This window comes from Chanos chanos, chromosome 6 (genome assembly GCF_902362185.1).
Source record: "Chanos chanos chromosome 6, fChaCha1.1, whole genome shotgun sequence".
Taxonomy (NCBI): Eukaryota; Metazoa; Chordata; class Actinopteri; order Gonorynchiformes; family Chanidae; genus Chanos; species Chanos chanos.
Genome location: NC_044500.1, coordinates 14,729,102 through 14,750,338, shown reverse-complemented (window position 1 = coordinate 14,750,338; position 21,237 = coordinate 14,729,102). Strand labels below are relative to the sequence as shown.

Genomic DNA, 21,237 nt, shown 5'->3' with positions numbered 1-21,237 from the left:
TGATGAAGTATTAATATAAGGGTTCTGCATGTATTTCTCTTTTGTTTTTCTCTGACTCAGACAGTCCAGTACACATATAAGTCATCGTGTATATAGTCGTACATAGCTGGTAATGAGTTATCTTGACTTGTAAGCAGTTTATTTCATACAAAATGTGTTAAAAGAGAAGAGGGGTCTTTGACATTAATCAGAACTAAAATTTTGCAAAATGTGAGGTCAGTCAAAATGAAATTGGCCCATTTTCACCCCCAGTCTTCCCACTTACTGAATATTGTTTGCTGAAAAGCCAGAGGGAACTCAGATCATGCTTAGCACAGAGAATGACGTTATTAAGCAGGGAATTCAAACCATTCCTTGGCGAAATTTCAGCCAATTGATCTTATTTGCCTTTAGCCTGTCTTTGAAACCACAATTCCACCAGCATACCGTCCTTGTCAGCCCAACTCTTTGATAGTGATTGACCGTGAAGCATGAAGGAGAAGAAAAAGAATTTGTAAAGGACGAGCTATAAGCTCATAACTCCAGGTGAAGAGTGCTCTGGAAAGCACGATTTTTTTCTTTTTTTATTATAACCTCAAAAGTGTTCCAAAGATACGCCTCCACCTGGAAGTAACATCTGAAGTGGCAAATGAAGCAAATGGTCTGAGGTCAATTACCAGATTGATTAACAATATAGAGAAATACCACTCTTACAGTCTCCAGAGAGAGCCCCCGCAGTTGCCACAAACATCAACAGGCACCAGCTTTATGACTACACAAATTATAGATGATTCAATACAACGGTCTTTTCCCAGTCAGCGTTCCACAATGAGAATGAATGGGCTTTGCAAACTCATGTTTCCGCTCTGAAATGACCGACCACCGCTTTTCGAATTTGCATCACGAAACAGGTTTACGAGCATAGCTTCTGTAGAGAAAAAGAACAGATGATATGTGTGATGCGGTGATATAGCTGAGAAGAGCACGCGTTTTGTCAGTGCCATCCGTCATTCTGAAAGCCATTAAGAGCTCGCCATCCCCTTGATTATATAAAAACTTCCCCGACACAATGTAGAAGGTACAATGGTTATTACTTACTACAATTGGATTTTGTTTTTAAGGCTGTAATCAGATAGGTCTGATCAATAACTCGTTTCCTCAGTAAGGAGTCTGATCTGCGGCCCGTTGTGGGTTTATTTGTTGATTGCTGGTCATCTTGTCTGTAGGTTTACATTAAAATATTTTGAAATGCTTTTCCAGTATCGCAGAGAAAAAAGAAAGCCGCACCTTTGAAATGATTTGTTATTTAAGTTAATGACTAATGGAACAAATCCCAAGGTATCATTCTGCTTTCCACAGCCACATAAAAACATCAGAGGGTATTGACTGAATATATCTGATTTAATTGTGGTTTGCTCTCTCCCTTTCAAACCATTTATTAAATTACAAGACAGACAAAAGGCCACTGAGCACCATCTGTGCATGGATCAATTTTCTTCTCTGTCTGTTCCCCTCAGCTTAGCTTATATCCCTAATGTCTCCTAGGGTCAAATATACAGATGAGAAGAGTGAAATTGCCTGTCTCTAGTTTAAGACTAAACCGACTTGATTTTTTTTTCTTTTTGTCATGTGATTGATATGTATTGATCTGTTTTGTTCATTCCCTTCTTTGTGTTCCTCGAGAGCAGCACAGTTGCCCTCACTGTAACTGCTCTTGTAGAAAGTAGATTTTGAAGGCGAATCAGTTAAAATTTTGCTTTGCTTACATCATACAGTACATATTTAATTTCACAGCCTCTGTAATAAATATTTAGATGTCTGTTTGCAGTTTATTACGCAGATCTTTTTGGTACACATACACAGATCTAAGAACCCATCGCTGAAAAATGCAGTGGAATTTCTTGGCCTAGGATGTGTTTACTGCTAATTTGTGCTTTGGTCAGAACTGTTGGACAAATCCTGCTGTTTATCAATATTGGTTATGAGAGAAGGGTTTCCATCGTTACTTTTTTGCATTGCTATAAAAGTGTTGAGGTCAGCTGCCGCTGTGAAATTAATGGAAAGTGCTTTAAGAGACTCCCCAAGCTCTTAAATAATGCATCTGGGAGAAAAAAAAAAATACAGTAGGAAAGTTCTGGAATGTCTGTTAATAATAGGCTTTTTGTATGGAATCTTAACCTTTTACGCTACAGAACATCCTGTAAAGTGTTTTTCCTTTTTTCCCCCCCAGTTTCCCTGCAAGTAAACATTACTCCTGCACAAGGCGAGATCAGCGTCGGGGAATCCAAGTTCTTTTTGTGTGAAGGTAGGTCGTTGCTGAACTGTGCGCTTTGTTTAAAGAACCGAGTAGATTTTCTCATCAGAGAGAGAGAGAGAGAGAGAAAAAAAAAACTATTTCACCTTTCTGTCCCCCTCAGTGCAGCTCAGGGTGCGGCCTAAATGGTTTTACTGGTAGTCTCTCAAAGGCTTTATTTGGAGACAAACTCAAAGATATGGAGCCTCAGCCCTGGTAATTGCTCTGGTCACTGGATCATTGCTTAATCTTCCAACTCCAGTTCAGTGAGTTAGGTAATGGTCTAGACTTCTGAGGGGTTTTTTTGCTCCACTCTTAGGTGACACAGACTGCATTCTGGTTTTGCGCAAGGATTGTACTTTCAGAGAAAAATGAAGAGACTTTGTGTGTAATGTGCTTCTTATAGGAAAAAATGTGGTTTCAGTACCCTCTAGTGTTGTGTAATGTTTAATGACTAAGGTAGAAAAAAAGACAAATTTGAGATTTGTCTATCATTTAGCTAGTCTCTCAAGCTTAAAATTGTGTTTTACTGCTGTTTTAGTTGTTGGTGGAGCAAAAGAAATTGACTGGTTCACTCCGACTGGAGAAAAGATTGAACCCAACAGACCGGATATCACCGTTGTTCGCCTTGTGGAGACATCCTCCACGCTTACCATCTACAACGCTAACATCAATAATGCTGGAACGTATAAGTGTGTGGCCAGCAGCGGTGACGAAGAGGCTGAGGCTACGGTCAGCGTGAAAATATACCGTAAGCTCCTGATTCGCTCACTCACCTTCACTGTTTATACATACGTTAACTATTTGACATATGACATCTTTGTGACATGAAGCACCTGATTATGATGATATAATATCACATTTGACAACTTTCTGAAGATTTTTTTCAAACAATTTTTTACTCTTAATACCTTTTCCTTGGTTATCTTTTCTTATCCCACGAAATTTTATTGTCTGCAAAGATTGTAGGGTAATGACGCCGTTTCTCTGAGGTTAGTGATCAGTGGTCTCCATTTTAACTCCAAATAAAACTTTTGTTCGGTTGTTCTCTAGAAAAGATAACATTCAAAAATGCACCAACGCCACAAGAATTTAACGAAGGAGGAAATGCTAACATCATATGTGATGTCGTCAGCTTACCTCCACCTACTGTCATCTGGAAGTACAAAAATGCCAGGATTCAGTTGGAAAAAGATGGTAAGAAACACAGAAGGTGAAATGCGTTTGTGCCAGTTTGAGTCAGAATGTAACAGTTTTTATGCCATGTTATTTTCTAGTCACCTGCATCCAGAAGCTATTTGTTTAAGCTTTCAAATACTGGCTTGCTTTTTCAATCATGTTTGTTTCCAAACCGTAGGAGCATGTGTCATGATTAATGAATGCTTGGAATGGCAGAAGACTTTTTTTTTCACATCTCTGAACAAATTATAGAAGCAGATTTTGACTTGACTTTGTCTCTGCAATGACTGGAGCAGTGTTTTGGTGTTGGTTTCTTTTTGCCTTTTGTAGTCAGACAGTACATGGGTAACCTGAGAAGAAATTGAGATTGTAATTCAGTTTGTTTTCTTAAGTTCGTTTCAGGATCCTGAGCAACAACCACTTGCAGATCCGAGGTATCAGAAAGACTGACGAAGGCCTTTACACATGTGAGGGTCGCATCATGACAAGGGGCGAGATTGATTTCCGAGTCATCAACGTTGTTGTGAACGGTGAGCCCCAGGGTTCTCTCTGATTATCCGAACAAGCCTTTCTGCAGTGTATGTCACAGAATTAATAAGTATTATAGATTTATTTATGTATGTATTTATTGTTTTCCCATTTCAGTGCTTCCTACCATCAGAATCCCTCAGGCGGAGGTGAATGCCACTGCCGACATGGGGAATTCAGCAGTGCTGGCTTGTGATGCAGATGGTTTTCCTGAACCAACTGTGACCTGGAAACGGTAGGCTGGCGCTCAGTTCCTCTGTTTCGGTTCTCACATACTTAATCATAGATGACACATGCTCCTAAAACATACAGTCATTTATGTGGTACAAAACCTTTTCGCCGGCGTTCCTATGTATTTAGATTAGAACATCAAAGCTGCATCGGAGGTCCTTTGAATAAAAAAGAAGTAGCTTTGTGGAAGACATGGCAGGCAGCAGAGAGAACCAGTAGTACTTTGAAGCTTTTTCAAAGGAGTTGAGGAGCTAGAGCAAAGCTCCAGCCTCTCTGCTTTCAAAGGAACTGGGACTAGACAACTCTCCCTCTGGACACCAAAGTGTTATCCTCAGTCTATTCACTGGTCTAGGAGAGGAATGGGTGACTGAGGCGGTCTGTTATTTGTTTCAAGATTACTCTCCTGACAGGGTTTGTCGTATATTTACTGCGCATTTGACCTTGTTTTAGAAGGGTCTTTGTCATTCTCAAAACTCAAATGGTTTTCCAAGAGTAGTTGTCTCAGATTTTAAAAGCATTTGAAAGGGAGTTGTTTTGTGATATTTTCTCAGATATTAAATGGATTGGAAAAATAGACATAGTTCAGCTTCTAAATCAAACTCTTGAATAGGACAAAAATTGAATCACTCTGGTACACAAAAAAGCGAATTACATACCTTTCGTACCCCTTATATTCCAGTGCTACTGAACGTGATTGGTTCTGAAACTTCAGCCTTGTTTTTTCTTCCCACCCTCCCACAGGAATAACGTTCCCCTGAAAAAGGGAGATAAGTATAGCTTCAATGAAGACGGCTCAGAAATGACTATAATGGATGTGAAGAAATTGGATGAGGGAGATTACACCTGTATCGCGGAGAATAAAGCGGGACAAAGGGAAGAAGAGCTTAGTCTCAAAGTGTTTGGTAAGAAATGATGAAGCGCCTTAAATCTCGCCAACACGTTTTAGTTAACGTTGAAAGTCATGGTGACAAGGCTGACCGTTTAGCTCAGTAACACCACATGGAGCCTCGTCCTTTTAATCCCATTACCCTCCCCTTATGCTCCGTTTACGTCTTTTCAGTGCGGCCGCAAATCACGTTTTTAGAGAACGCCAGCACGACTGAGATGGAGGAGCAGATTAGGTTAACCTGTGAAGCTACCGGTGACCCTACGCCCAGCATCACTTGGAGTTTTGGGACCCGGACATTCACTGAAGGAGAACAGGTACAAAGAAAGAACCACGTCACCAGAAAGGTCAACAACGTGGATGCCCTTTGAACCATTAGGTCTCTGGGCTGGGATAGTTGCATGTCATCTGTGATGGCCAGTATTTCTTCCCGTAAACAGGGATTCAAAATTAGCATGCGGATTCAATGAGGTTGCAGCTGCCTCTGGTTGTTTCATGCCTACAATATTTCTTTTGTCTGCAGGAGCATCTAAAGAGGATTTATCAGGTATGAGTTTTAAAAAACAAAAAACAAACAAGAAAAAAAAAGTCAGGTATGGTAACACAACAAGGCCAAAATCTTCAAATCTCTTTGTTGCATTTCAGATTTGATCTCTGCTTTGTATGCAGTTTGAATTGACTTATAGATGTTTGCTCATTTACTGCTTGCTGTTGAAAATCTGTTTCCTTTATATATCTGAAAGCTCTGATCTTGTCAGGGATTATCAAATTCAAAAAGTTGCATGATGATCAAAGCATTCCTGTAGTTGCAACAGTCCTCAAAAGGATAAGTGATGATGCAAAAGAATGTATACGAAAACAAAGCACCCCCGTTTTTTTTTTTTTGTTTTTTTTTTCCTCGCACCTTTGTTGATGAGGTGAAAGGAAAATGTAAAAACAAACCAACCCCCCCCCCCAAAAAAAAGAGAGAGAGAGACAGAAAGAGCACATGAGTTACTCATTACTCATGATGTTTTCTTTCCACAAGGCCATCATCACAGGGTCCCTGTAAGAGCATGAGTAAGCTATTACCATGCTCTAGTAGGACTGGTCACCCATGTTAAATGTCCCTTCACATTACACATTCATCTTCATGGTCATCGCTCTTCCTCTATTCAGACCGTCTTCATATAGAGCAGTGTTTCCCATCTGCCATCTCAAGGTCTCACGGGACTGCTAATTTTACTGTCAGCATAGCTCTAACACACTTTAGTCAACTTATCTAATTATCGCCAAATTGGCATATAACTTAATCTGGTGCGTTAATGCAGTGCTGGAAGAAAACCTGTGCTGTTCGTCTGCAGGACTGGATATGTGAAACACTGATATGAAGAACTGTTGGAATGTCTTCATCTCCGTTGGCTTGTTTGGAGTGTCATATAGTACAACTCAGCATTAGGAAAAAATAATTAGCAGCTCATGTAAGCTCCACTATGTCTAAAGCCTAAAGCATTCTCAAAGTGACTTAAGTCAGGAGACCACCTACATCTGCTAGTGGGGCTGCTTCTGGGTTTCAGTTTAAGATGAAAGAATGGAGGGGTTAACTGGCAAACACAAGTGGCCATATTGCTGCTAATTATTTTTGAATCTCTATTTTTGAATCATTCCTGTACGGTCTCTGCCATTCCAGCAGTGCTAAGCACAGACCGCTGTGACTGAGGCTGGACTTTGTTGTGGACTACATGAGAAGGGTTTTATGAGATGGGTAAACGTGTAAGCATGCAGTCCTGTTCACAGTGTAAGAATGATCGGGTGTGGGAAAATGTGGCAGCTGAGAACAACTGTTATTTAAATATCGCATCCCTAAATATCCTTGGTTTAGAGACCGCGCCCCAAGAGTTTACAACATGGAGGTGCATAATAAGTCCAACTGAACCAATCGCGTTGCAAATCAGTTAGCCTCCCCATTGCTTTTAATTGCTTGTAATTATGTCACCAGTAGCCTAGCCTAACAAGTCGGCTATCTCAAAATGAAAGACAAATTTATCTTACACCAAAAACTGTTAACCCCGTTAAGTGAAAACAATTTGAAAATACCTATTTATGTTAGGGATATATGACACATAGTCGAGGAAGGCCTTTACAAAATAATATTTTGCCATAGGCTACATATTTTTAAGTGATGAATATGTGGCTGCATATGCTTAGATTCCAGTCAGAATATATGGTCTAGTAACAAGTGTCCGACTCTGCCAAATTTACTATGCTGCACCGCAAGTCGACGCCTCGAAAACTTGCGTACACGAGTTGAGACTTGACGTGAGATTTGATCGTAGCCTCCGTTCACGTCCACATTGATTAATGCTGAGCTTTGCGTGGAAGTAGTCATACGCCCAGTTTTCTGTTGTACGTTTGTTTCGTAAGTGAGGGAGATTGTGTCCAGCAGATCTACTGTGATGTTATTCATGTTTTTTTTATGAGGTCATTCTCTCTTAGAAAATTTGCCTATATCCAGAGTGTCATTAAGACAGACGTGTAAGCATGACACATACGTTTTCCCCTTCGTACCCCTATGAAGTATTGTTACTATGAAGAACTACGCTGCGCCCTTGAATTTATGACAAACGTCAAAGATGGGTTGCTTGCACCATGTTTCAAAGAGATTATTTCCTCTACCTCTGTGACGTTTAGCTCATGTCTAGCCAGTTTCATTTGTCTTAGTTCAGCCAATAGAACAATGAAATTCATCCCATGTCATGTATATTTTCTCCCCAGGCCTACTTACCAGTATACCAGACAGATTAGTACATGATAAAGCCACTGATGGGAGATAGAGCTGAAGCAGTAAAACGCATAGAGTAGATCATGGACAAGAACTAAACATTCTGGGCCTGAAAGACAGGGATCGAACTCAGCCGTTCTTTTCCGGTGACATTTTTTCATGAATCATTGAGAAACAAATTAACTTGCCCAGGCAAGGCATTAAAAATAGTGAGGAAAAAAAAGGAGGGGGGGGGGGGGGGGGGGGGGGGGGGGCGGGGGTCAGAGCAACGGGAGAAACAAGCAATAAAAAGGGTGGTTGGGCTCCAAAAGATATAAATAGCTGAGTAGTGTTTTCAGAAGAGGAGGAGAATCTTGTCCTACAAATCTCCTCCTTTGGCAAGTGGCAGTAAAGTAGAGTCCTTGTTCTCTGCAGGCACAATACTCAGTTATGTCCTTGTCTAGTGGTGGTGCCATCATAGATTACCCTGTCTGTTCGTGCCAGTAACACTACAGTGAATAGAGGCCTATTCACTGAGCGAGGTCTACCATTTCCTCAGAGCTATGACAGGGCTGATCCCATTCGAATAGAGTTATTGATCCAGATCTTTCAAAACGGACAGTTTGAGTTGGGTTGAATCGCTCAGTGTTCCCATAGAAAGGACTGCTTTCATATCTCGGCGGCTCTATTTTGCATGCAAGAACCTGAGTGTATTGATTTTTTTTTTTTCCTTTCACAAAACATGCAGCACCTTTATGTAAATCCATTACCTGTGTTGATCATGCCGGTGTCTGTAAACGAGAATTACATCATTTTACTTCGACGTCTCTCTCGGTTTGGTTTTGTATAGCTGGTTGAGACAGAGCACTACGCCCTTCATTAGCCATCCTGTATGGTTCAGATTTGAAATGACCTTTTAATGGAACCTTCATTATCTTAATCCAGATGCCTCTGTGTGACCGTGTGTTTTTGTAATTGTACTTTCGCATAAAGAAGATGTCCTTACGGTGCCCTTAAAGTCCAGTCAGATCGTGCAGATTCATGCAGATGTCTTGTGCATTATTGAGAACTCTGCAAATCCCATTAATACTGTATCAGTGCCATATGGACAGGGAGACCAGCTGATCATAGTAAGTGTGCCTTTGCCACCGAGCCAAGCTGTGTTTGTACTGCTGCCCTGTTAGTCTCTGAGATCTCTTTGACATTAATTACCCAGGTTTACTTGTGCTATATACTTGTGCTATATACTTGATGGCAGAATTCACCCACATTAACACGGTTTGGTGTGGGAATTGTACTTTGCGCATGTCACTTCTCGTTATTTTGCGCGAGCTGTTCAATTGACCTTGGAAATGCGTGTGGACAGATGAGTGTTCACAAGGGGCTATTAGGTGTTTTTGATGTCAGGAGCTATTAATCTTAATTTATAATTTTAAATGCCAGCGTAGAGAACAAGCCATTGATCATGTGGAGTATCCTGCTCCCCTGAGAGGCAGTTAGCCAAATGACAGGAGAAGGAACAACAACTTAAGCTTCCCATCACTGTAACAAGCGAGTAAGCGGTTTTTTTTTGTTTTGTTTTGTTTATTTTTTATTTTTTCCCCCTTTCCTGAACATCAAATGACTTTACTTCAGCCCTGCCAGGAGTTTGTTATATAAAATCTGATGTGCTCAGTGCTAGCTTAGCACCTATGCAAATAGCCACAGATGCTTGCTAAGAATAGAGTGAACACACAACGTGAATACAGAGAGAGTGAGAGTTTTTTTTTTTTTAAGAACAGGTTTGTTGGAAAGCGGTCTTGTTTGTGTTGTCTTGTCATCATGCGTCTTAACATTTGCCTTATCGTCCATCACATTTCATAACTTTAGTGGCCGCGCTATCACATTGCCAGGCATGCACAGAGACATTTCTTCATTGTGAATTGTAACCTCGTGAATGAAGTCCATAGAGACCACCTGCATGTTTGATGTATACTCATCAGGCCTTAAACCCTTTAGTCCCATCAGTTAAGGCAATAACATTCAGTGAAAGAATGAAACTGTAACGGGTATTGAAGAACAGGCCGTTAAGAGTACTTTTCATTTTCCTCCCATATTTTCTTTCTCCTTAATAAAAAGTGATGTGTTTGACAACCCCTTTCAATTCCAGAGTTATTTTTAGTTCTGCTTTATTGGCTTTTTCAAATGAAATGAAAGTTATGGCAAAAAAAAAGTTAGATGTTGTTCTTTCTGTTAATTAAATATTGAATGAAGTTTGTAGTACCATGCAAAACACACTTAAGGCGCCTTTAGTATTCACACATTGAGATAGGCATTCTCATCATTATGAAACAGCAACTCCAATTTAAGCAGTACAGTATTTGAATATTTTAGAATGCAGGATAAGGGGAAAAAAGCTCAGTAAAAAAAAAAAAGAACATATTTTCGTGCAATGCATATCCTAAAAGTTATTGAGGATTCCATCTAAGGGATTTCTTTGCTTTTTTTTGTTGTGTTCTGTCTCTGTTCTTTGCAGGCCTCTTGGACTCGGCCCGAACAGCACAAGGTATAGCTTCCTGTCCCCCTGATTTCATAAACTCACATCTGAGTAGGCATGGGCTCTATTAAAAACAGATGGTTCCATATATGCTGATGGATTTGTCTCCCATTCATTTTGCACTGAGAAAAAAAAAAAAGTCTTGAATGCTTTGTTCATCAGTGTTTCTTACTCGAATTATCAATCCAAAACCTCTCGAGAGATACTGAGGGCATACTGACGTCAGTGCTCTGCTCTGTGATACCAAGGTCAATGAACTGCACACCTCCATTCTGTTCTCTCATTTTTCTTATAATGTAATTTATTTAGAGTGGTAAAGGTCCATCATAAAATCAATCACAATACAATTTACCGTGCATAGGAACAGCCTGGCCCACCGTTTACGAACTCCTGACATTTTACTCTTGCATGTCTTTGATATTTTTCGTGTTTTTCTGTATGAATGTAATGTACAAATGTATTTTCCTTTCTCTCCTGCTTTTTTCTCCTGTTATTTTTTTCTTCTCTCGAAATAACACTCTCCAGCCTTTGGAACAACGAGTGGTTAGCGTGCATTATTAAACGGGCCTCTGTGCTGAAAACTATGTTTTTGAAATTTTAATGATTCACTGTTCTCACATTGCAAAAGAATGAAAAGAACTTTATCTAATAGAAGAAGATACTTCTATCTGAATGGACCGGTTGAAATGTATAGCACTGTTCTTCGTCAGCGTAGACCGTTGGAGTGATAATGAGTTGTCCTGTGACGCTAATACCATGAAGAAATGTCTGCAGACTTCCAAATATGGACAGAGATATAGGGTCATGCCCTGGCTATTTCAACAGAAGACAAGTCAGAGGCGAATGGTTGAGAACAGCAGGAGGCTGGCTAAACAGCACTCAGTGCTCCCATTAGGTAGAGATTGAATTAGCCCAGTCAGCCTTGGTTTGCTGAGACTGATGTTTGGTTGAAAGGGCCCTACATTATGTAAGCATGATTCAGTTCTGGGACTCCATGGGCATAATTAATGTCCCAGACATGCTGCTTCTATTGAATTCATTTGCAAACTAAGTGGCTGTGTGGGGGTATCACTAATAATTACATCACTTGATATAGAGATGTGAGGAAAAGTTTGGCTGGAGATTTTTACGGGTTTTTGAATTGGATGAAGCCCTTTGAACAAGAGTGTGAGCACGATGAAACTCTTTGAATTTCAAAGCTTTATAATGTTTTGTACATTTTATGTCTGTCTTTAGTCTATTCTGTGAAAGTATGTGGGAGAGATTGTTGTGTGTTGAACCCCTGTGTGGCACAATGGAGCAGACTCCTCTTTTTTAGCTCTAAATATTTCTTCCACTTGTCAACCTGAGTCTTAGAATTAGACCCTCTTTTTTTGGTGAATTTAAACAGCCCTGTTATGAAAGATTTAGGCTTTGTTGGAATAACGTGCCCTGTATGGAATTCAGATGAGGACGTCAAAAATTCACTAAGCTAAGTGGAATACAAAATTAACCCCCCATGACCCCCCCCCCCCCCCCCCCCCCCCCCGAAAAAAAAAAAAAACACACACATGCACACAGCTTTGACTTGTTAAGTTTTGTCTATCAGCTGTGCCATGTTAACAGAAGTGTCTTGTCTATGGACGGTACTCGCTGAGTCCTCATCACATCACTCTGCATTATTGATGTGCTTTCCTCACATCTTCTTTTCCAAGGCTTCAACACATAAAAGCCTGTTATTTATATCCCGTTCCTCTTCCTCGGCCCTTTTGTCTCTAGCCTCTAGCTTACCTCTGTGGGCTCCTATTCTTTATTCACATGCATATTAAACACGAAGCAATTAAATGTTCCACAACTTTTAAATCATCTCTCTGTGCGTGGAGGCTGAGACATTACACTATTAGTGGGAAGAAATGCTACTCATAACTGCCCACAAACACCCCCCCCTCCCCCCAAAAAACGAAAAAGAGTGTGATCAATAGTTCTTTTTTTATTGCCTTATTGTATATTAATGCTCATTCACCAGAAACATTAGTGGGAGAATTATGATGATGTCTTGTTGGTGTTTTATGCTCCTTGTTTGTGTTAACTTCTCGTAGAGTCAAGACGGCAATGTGCTGGTGCGAAGCGATGCTCGTGTGTCCTCCCTCACGCTGAAGATGGCCCAGTACACTGACGCTGGCCAGTATCTCTGCGCTGCCCGCAACGCCATCGGAGAAACCTCTCAGCACATGTACCTGGAAGTCCTCTGTAAGACCTACCTTCATCCCAGAATCAACATCTGTCAATGCATAATGATGGACAGTTACTGCATGCTGTTGACCAACAACTAGGAGCAGTCTCTGTTCCCAGATTGCTCTGTTCTCTCTGTCGAATTATTATAAATGTTATGAAAAAAAGTTCCCTTCAAAACACTGCAGCTCATAATGAATGATGCCATCAAAACTCCTGATAAATTGAATACCCGTAATAGCGCTGTCTCAGTGGGATGCAGTGTGAGTGACAGCTTGTCCGCTTTAGAAAACAGTCCGGAGAGGAGTGCAGACTCAGCGTGTCCATCACGCCGGCGTTGGGGCTCCTAAGCTCCTCTGCATGCCGCTCAGGAGTGTGTTGTTGAAGGTGCTGAAGCGTGAAAGGCTGGTTTTACTTAGGAGGACAAACAGATGTGTTAAACAGCGTGCCAACTCTGTAAACTTTAAACATCTGATCTAGGTTTGCTCAACCACACAGAATGCTGTTAGAAACTTTATTTACACTAACTTCTGTTTTTTTTATCATTTAAACGTAACTTCAACAGATCTAGGGCATTTCTTTATTCAAACTGTTCTAGAATATCAAGGTCATTGTTTTATTGAAACTGTTCTAGAATATCAAGGTCATTGTTCTATTGAAACTGTTCTAGAATATCAAGGTCATTATTTTATTGGAACTGTTTTAAAATATCAAGAACATTGTTTTATTGCAACTGTTCTAAAATAATCACAGGTGTTAAGAGGTCAGTTAAACGGGCTCTCAATTTGAAATCTCCTTTTGCTTTTCTTCCTTCACAGATGCCCCTAAAATTCAAGGCCCCGTGACAGTCTACACATGGGAGGGCAATGCAGCTAACCTTAGCTGTGAAGTTCTGGCTCACCCCAGTGACGTTTCCATTTTTTGGCTGCGGGACGGGATCCAGCTACCCAGCGCTAACACAACCAACATCAAGATCTTCAATACACCCTCTGCTAGTTACCTTCAGGTAGTGTCTTAACCCACACAAACGAGCGCTTTTGTGAAGGCATTAAATCTTAATAAGCATTTGGTCCATGGACGGGGCTGTGTTGCCACAGAACTCACTCTGCCTCCTCATCAATAATTTAGTTAGGAGAAGCACATTCTGAAAAGTAAATATAGATGCCCTCCTAATGGAGGAACACATACAAACAGCTGCCAGGAGAGGTTGTAACCCCAGTTGTCTGATCTCGCACACACAGATAAACCCGGAATCCCAAAATGACTTTGGGAGTTACAACTGCACTGCCTCTAATGAGATTGGGACGGAGTCCAAGGAGTTCCTCCTCATTCAGGCTGGTCAGTTTCCTTTGAAGGACCTTATCTCGTGTACTCTTCATTGCAATAAAAAAAATCACTTAAGCACTTGAAGTAATGCCATTATTGCATTTTCAATCCATCTGCAGAACAAAATGATCATAAAGAGCCATAACTGTTCAAATAAGTTAAAATAACTCTGGTTTCTAGATGATTCCTTTTTATATCAGTACTCTGAAGAATTGCATAATGGATTCATTTAAATACCTGCATTGTTCTCTGAGAGAACTGTTCTGTTCTGTAGATGTGCCTTCAGCGCCGTCCATAATTCAGGTAGAACCGTACTCCAGTACTGCACAAGTGTCGTATGAGGAGCCTGAAGCCTCTGGGGGGGTCCCTGTTCTCAGATACCGAGCTGAGTGGAGAACTGTGGGGCGAGGCAACTGGATGCAACGAATTTATGAAGTCAGAGAGGGTAAGCCCACAGGAAGGGCCCACTCCTCAATCAACAGCAATGTGTTGACAAACAAGCATTTTAATCCTTTATTCCATAAGGGTTCACCTAAAACGGGCAAATTCAGAAGGTTCTAGAGGGGTGATGTGTTGACCATATTACTGTGATGTTCTAGAGAGACAATATTCACTCTTAGGATAGGCTGTTTTTTTTTTTTCTCACTAATTAATCTTCATTGATCCAGATCATGATGGGACTTGTTTTGAATGGTTTCCTCAGAGGGAGTGAATGCGATCACCATCTCTGGACTAAAACCCGAAACTGATTATGAAGTTAAGATGTACGCCATCAACGGCAAAGGCGAAGGGGAGGGAAGCCTTCCAGCTGTCTTCAAAACGCGACCCGTCCGTGAGTGCCTCACCTCTTCTCCTAACAGTTAATACCCTCTATACAGCGAGTCAGTCCTTTCAACATCCTCTGTTTTAAGAGGGGAGTGTCACACTTTGTCCTCACTCTCTTACGCCCTCTGGTGGTTGCTGATGTATCAGTCCATACATGTTGTTTTTATTCACACCACTTTTTCTTCCTTAACTGATGTCTTAGTGTAACACATAGGAGCACCCATTTCAGTTGTGACCATATGAACAGTAAGAATTCAGCTCACGTTAGATATGAGTATGGATATGAGTAAGGCACCCCTGACTTTCTCTCTTTAACTATTGTTGTGGTTGTTTTTGTTGATCTTCATCCTTATTTGCTCTCTATTTGTATTTTTTCAAACGGATCACTCAGGTTATTCATATGAAAGTAAGTGCTTATCATATAGCTAGTGTCTAAATCTGGCCTTACTCCCCATTAGTCTGTCCTGTTCACCGTAGATACATTTATTATATAGAACTGTAGTTGGTTCTGTAGTTTATTTTTCTCCAAAGAGATTCCTACCTGTTTGGATTCCAGAGTTTTTCCACAACTGTTGTTCAGTCATTTTTTTAAATCAGCTGTTCAGCTGTAACAGTTATGTTAGCTTCAGTCATAGCATTTCTACACCGACTGTTTGCCTTTTCTTTTATACCATACCTCTTGTTTTACCTGTTCCGTAGATGGCATTTTTCATTTTTTCACGGTGGAAACAGGTTTGTTATTTAGTGCTTGTAGGTTATGTAGTGATTGTCTCTGTGATCTGGAATTACACTTTGTAGTAGAATAGTCTAAAAAAAAACCCTAGAATAAGATTGCAGCATTTTCGTGGAAGTTGTTTAGGAGCTGTGACCAAGGTTAAAGCGTTTTTTTAAAATATTACATTACATGTATTTAGTCTCCTGAGCTATTGCTTACATAAAGTCAGCCTTTCGAGCTTGCTTTATCCATAGCACGGCTTTGAAAATATTTCGGGTCGTATTCAGTTGCTTAGTTTTCAAATACTGGTAACTCACCATCGCCAAGTATTTGAAGCTGAGAAACTTGAGATGGTTAGATGCAGTAGCATCTCGTATCCTCTCTTGTGATGTACTTTGCACGTGCCATGAGGAGATCTCAAGCATGTTTTCCCCACGGTTAAAGCATTGACAAAAATACTTCAGAGTTTCCTCTGTGCTGAGCACTATACCTTTCAGGAGAATTCTGCACATACGCATGGTCTGTCAAACATCAAGATAATCATCCATGTATTTCTTTATTGTCTGACAGATAACATTTCTACATTACAGTATGCATAAAATTCAGCCGATAATGCATATGTTTCAGAGGAAATCCTGTTAATTGTGTCCCTGCTTTTGTGTTCGATGTTGTCAAATCGTTTTCAGTGTTTCTCCACTTTGTTCATGTGTGTAACTGAGTCTTAACTCCTCTTCTGGAACTTCTTGTCCATGTTTACATCCTCTCTATTTTTTGGTATTTTTCATGTGATCTCTTCCAATTTCCTTTCAACCAATCATGTGCGTGCATATCGTGTGACTTTGTCATGTGGCTTGCATGGTGCTGGTGATGTCGTCCACTCTGATGAACAGAAGGTAAACATTTGGCTCTGATTCCGTCGTTCTCATGTAAAGGATTAGGCGTGCATTACTTCTGGATAATTGCTCATTTACTAACGCCGAGACGAAGCATTTAGCAGTCATACTTTTGATCTACATTCATTAAAAAAAAATAAAAAATTTAAAATAAATAAATAAATAAAACAAACCCATCTATTTCATCTGTACATTGAATAACATTTCCCCTGAGCAACCACTCCGCTCTAGTTACAAAAAACATAATTTTCAGACAACGCTGAGATGGTGCGTGAGGAAGAAAATCTAAAAAACTGTCCTCCCAAAAAGCAGCGAATCAAGAACAAAGGTTTCTGAGCTGAACAGGAGCGTCCCCTGAGACCGGGACTGCTGGGTAGATGATTCTGACGTTTTCGTGTTGACTGAAAACATTTTGACAAGTAGGAATTTTAAGATGCTCCGCGCTGATGCCTTCTCATCGCGCGCTTCTACAAATCCCTCCCGCTGTAGACTCCATTTTAAAAACCCAACCAGGGGAAGTAAGTGTTTCAGAAAAGAAAATCGCTTAATGTAATTTGTGACGGGGCGAGTGGTTGATCTCAGTCATCATTCTCAATTGAGTGCATGGTTTTCTTCACAGCTTTAACAAACAACATGCAACCATTTTGCTCTCAGCTTTTTTTTATTTTTTTAAATTATTATTATCCTTTTATTATTCTTAGAGTTTGTCATACAGATAAATTTGATTAGTTATTAGCTGCTGCTGTGCATTTGGATGTTTTTCTATTTTATCAATCTTCCGTGCATGTCATGTATCTGTTGAAATCTGTAAGCTGAATTAATGTTCACAGGAAACCAAAAATTGAGTTTGACAGCTCAGATGGATCATCAACACTGTGTTGTATTTTGATATTGAGGATGTATAGCGTTGACAGTAATGCAGTGAATGGAATTTATCATTTGGCAGGATTAGTGATCCTGGCTCCTTTAAATGCTGTCTAGCATCGTTTCAACCAAGAAACATCACTGTCCGTACGGTTTTATGAGTATGTACGGTTATACTCACGACTAAACGTGTTCTAATGCAATGAAAATTTGTTAAAAGATGTCGAAAATTTTGAGAAATTATAAAAAAGATGCCTGTTTGTGCTTATGAGGGCAGCTCGCTAAGAACTGCCCTCCTGACACTGCCACAGCTGTGTTTCCATCATACTGAAACATGAATATGGTCATTTCTCGGAATCTGTTCATTCTCCAAATGGAACTTCTGTTCAGTTTGTCTGTCACATAGAGTCTTTGTTTGAAGACATGTCTCTCAAATGTGTCCACCCTTCACTGAATTAGACAGACTGTTCTGTTATGTGCCGCTTTGGAAGATAGGAATGTCACTGCTTTTTATACTGGAGAACCCCCAGAGACCAGATTCTAAACCTCATATTAAGATGGAAAACAGTGCACAAGTACTAAAGTTAATGACTGTTAATATATTTGGGTCCAAAAAATGAAGAAGATGGTTTTATCCCTCACATAGTAGTTTTTAGGAGTGCTCACTTGTGTGTCTATGTGATACGGATGAGTGAGAGGGGCTATCTCCTTTACAAGCATAGCTAATTACTGTATTAATGTGAGTTAAAGCCCTTCATTTTTCAGTCCACTTTACAAGCATAGCTTTTCCCTGAGGGCGCCGGTAACGTCGCTAAATGTCATTCAGTGGTGTCCAACCAATGTAGTGAATCAAATGAGCATGCACTGGTCATTAAGCCGAAATGGATTATGGCAGTCGTACAGAGGCCACACCGCTCTCTCTCTCTCTCTCTCTCTCTCTCTCTCTCTTTCTCTCTCTGTGTTTCTCTCTCTCCTTCTCTCTCTCTTCCACCAACACACACGTGACATCCATACATAAACACACCAACGCAACATGAGACACCCAAAGATCACAGTTTCCACATCCACTTGAACAAGAGATATAAAGTGTTCCAATCCATTTTTCACATATCTCTGTTCAGATTTTATTATCAAAAGACGTCGGACTGATTGGGTTGCAACTGAAGCACTTTGTTGAACATAATTATTTAATTTACCCAGATGAACATACATATTAATTGCTCTTGAAAAAGAAGAAAGGAATCGTTGTCACCAAGAGGCAGAGATCAGAAGAGTTTCAATATTAATTAAATAAGAGATTGTCTTTCTTTTTCATCGTGGGATTATTTCGTCTTTGTTAGTGTAGTTTTTTTACCAGATGGTTCACCACACTATTACTGTTGGGTCGTTTGTAGGGGAGCCTAATGCCCCTAAACTGGAGGGAGCTCTGCAGTCTGAAGGAAATGCGTTCAAAGTCAACTGGATCAGGCAGGATGATGGAGGATCCCCCATCACACACTATTTGGTCCGGTACAAAGCTGTAAGTATTATTGTACTAGACACATAAATATGTATTCTTAAGCCTGCTTTATCCATTATCGGTTTGGGTACATAATACCAAAATCCATTTAATGTGTTTGGCTTACTAGGGGTGTCAATGGGAAAAGTCCACAAAACTTTTTGTTTGTTTGTGTGTGTGTGTGTGTGTGTGTGTGTGTGTGTGTGTATGTGTGTATGCAGAAGAAAGCAATGGACTGGAAGCCAGAGATCCGTTTGCCAAGCGCGAGTGACTATGTGCAGCTTCATGGCCTGGACTGGGACACTGAGTATGAAGTCTATGTGGTGGCAGAGAACCAGCAGGGCAAGTCCCAGCCAGGAACCCTCACTTTCAGAACCTCCTCAGAGCCTGCAGTGACCCCAGGTAAACCTCCCTCCTTCCTCTCTCTGCTCTTAACTAACACTCTCCAACAAACAGGTGACTCAGAGCTGTAATAACACAAAAATCTGGAATCGCAATAAGAATCATATCTTCTTTTTTTCTTCTTTCATTTGGCACCAACCCACACCACATTTTTAAGGTGAGTCACTGTAAGGAACAGCACTCTGTGAAGCAAGACCAAATGACGCTTTCACTGTCAGCTGGTTTCACAGTTTTAAGCCCACGCAGAAACACACAGTATCTTACATTATACGTCTGTTTTACTTTTTTTTTTTTTTTTTTTTTTAAAGTGGTCAGTTTCTCACTTGACTCACTGTTGCTGAAAAGTTTTTTTAAGACAGCTTTGACGTTATTACAGCTCATGATGTTGCTTGTTTACATGTTGTTTATGGACTGTAACGCTTTGTGCTTAACTAAATTGCCGTCATTTGAGGAATTAGGGCAGTAGATCAGTCACCCCTTCCCTTGTCATTTTGACAGTGTTTGAAATCGTGTTTCTTTTTTTTTTTTTTTGCTATCATAATTCTCAATGAAATTTAGCTTTTTAGACAGAGTTAGGAAGTACAGGCATCAGTTAAGCGTGCTGGGGACACAGCTGGAAGTGAGCGTTTTACTGAGACGTAACAGTCATCTGGTGCTACATGGCACAGGGCTGGTGCGTATCATTAACGCTCAGAGACAGGCCAGCGGCCATGGGAGGGTTGGAACACCGCTCTCCCAGGCTCAGCAGGCTCTGAGTGGATGACATCCAAAGCCTGTTTGTCTCGCTCCCACACCTCTCGGTACAGAACGGCTTTCATCTCCTGCTGTTTCACAAGCAGCTTGCCAGCGAGAGAGAGAGAGAGAGTTTCACAGTGAAACAAGCGCTGAGTGTCTAATAGAGGCTTTTATTTGAGAAAATCATTTTTTCTTTTTTTTTTTTTTTTTCAAACCCACACTAAAACTTCTCCCTTTTTTCTTAGCTTTGCCACACAATTTTTCAAATGTTGGTCAAAATATACTGATGGAAATGGATATGAAGGAAATATTGACTGGTTACTAAATAAAGATAAATCAGTATATCAAAGAGGCTATTTTTGAAGATGAATATGCTTTCAAGATGACTGTGAAGTGCTTCAAAATGTTTTATTAACATATTGATTAATAGTGATGTTGACAGCTAATGTGTTCAGCCAAAGTATGTTCTACCAAAGTAGACATATCCCTTGACAACATTAAAAAGCTGACTCAGTGGACAGGAACATAAGATTCATTAATATTAAAACATTTTCATACTGTCATGACTGTCGTCTCCTCAAGAATACTTAGCGTAGTATTTTGTGCTTCTGAGGTAGATGATAGTTTTTAGTCAAGGGAGTTGTCTTGTTTTTACTGCCCGTTTCTACATGAACTAAGGTGGCCCTCCTGTCCCCTCCTAAACCACTCACAGAGCTTATCCAAGGCCGGTTAACCACCCTCATTCACTCTCCCTCTGCCTGCAGCTTCCTCTCCTTTCTCTGTTTTTCATCAGTTAACCATTCTTTTCCTTCTGTGTATGTCAAATTTTGTTTCTGTATTTTTGACATATTTTTTTCTTTCTTCTCTCTCTCTCTCTCTCTCTCTCTCTCTCTCTCTCCCTCTCTTTCTCTTTCATGCTTTCTCTCTCTCTCTTTCTTTCTCTCTCCCCATTCCCCTTCTGCCCACTCTCTCTCTGTCTCTCTTTGTTCTCCTTTGTCATTGTGCTTGGTCTTTTGGATACGGATGGATCATCACAAACAAACACACACACTCACACATGATTTTGGGGGGAATACACTCTTCTCTCTTTTATATTTGACTCTATGTTTATCTCTGTTTCGGGACATTGATGTGTGTTTTGAACTGCCCAGTCACCCTTGGCTGCCCCTCTGTAACGTACACATTAGTCTCTCTCATAATCTCACTGATAGTGGTGCTGTTAATCTGATACCAGAATATGGTCCTCATGTTGAGGACACCTAAGCCCTGGCTGGCTCTCTTTTATTTTCTTTTTTTTTTTGTAAGTGGTGCGTTAATAAAATTCAGCATGATTCGTGCAGTAACATGTCAGAGGGAGCCCTAGAGATTTTTATTTATCAGTAACAAACTGTTTTTA

The 21,237-nt window shown here is 40.3% G+C and overlaps 1 protein-coding gene across 1 annotated transcript in view; it reads left to right on the top strand.

The window, feature by feature from the left end:
- ncam1b (neural cell adhesion molecule 1b) overlaps positions 1–21,237 on the top strand; it is an 81,741-nt gene that overhangs the window by 56,181 nt on the left and 4,323 nt on the right. The window contains exons 3-21 of the mRNA XM_030778086.1: positions 2,210–2,284; positions 2,814–3,023; positions 3,326–3,469; positions 3,844–3,981; positions 4,097–4,214; positions 4,952–5,112; positions 5,271–5,413; positions 5,620–5,643; positions 10,352–10,381; positions 12,451–12,601; positions 13,402–13,589; positions 13,825–13,921; positions 14,184–14,354; positions 14,613–14,741; positions 15,126–15,140; positions 15,434–15,466; positions 16,340–16,342; positions 18,601–18,725; positions 18,926–19,109. Of these exons, the coding sequence (XP_030633946.1) occupies positions 2,210–2,284; positions 2,814–3,023; positions 3,326–3,469; positions 3,844–3,981; positions 4,097–4,214; positions 4,952–5,112; positions 5,271–5,413; positions 5,620–5,643; positions 10,352–10,381; positions 12,451–12,601; positions 13,402–13,589; positions 13,825–13,921; positions 14,184–14,354; positions 14,613–14,741; positions 15,126–15,140; positions 15,434–15,466; positions 16,340–16,342; positions 18,601–18,725; positions 18,926–19,109 (2,139 nt within the window). The remainder of the gene's footprint in view (positions 1–2,209; positions 2,285–2,813; positions 3,024–3,325; positions 3,470–3,843; positions 3,982–4,096; positions 4,215–4,951; positions 5,113–5,270; positions 5,414–5,619; positions 5,644–10,351; positions 10,382–12,450; positions 12,602–13,401; positions 13,590–13,824; positions 13,922–14,183; positions 14,355–14,612; positions 14,742–15,125; positions 15,141–15,433; positions 15,467–16,339; positions 16,343–18,600; positions 18,726–18,925; positions 19,110–21,237) is intronic.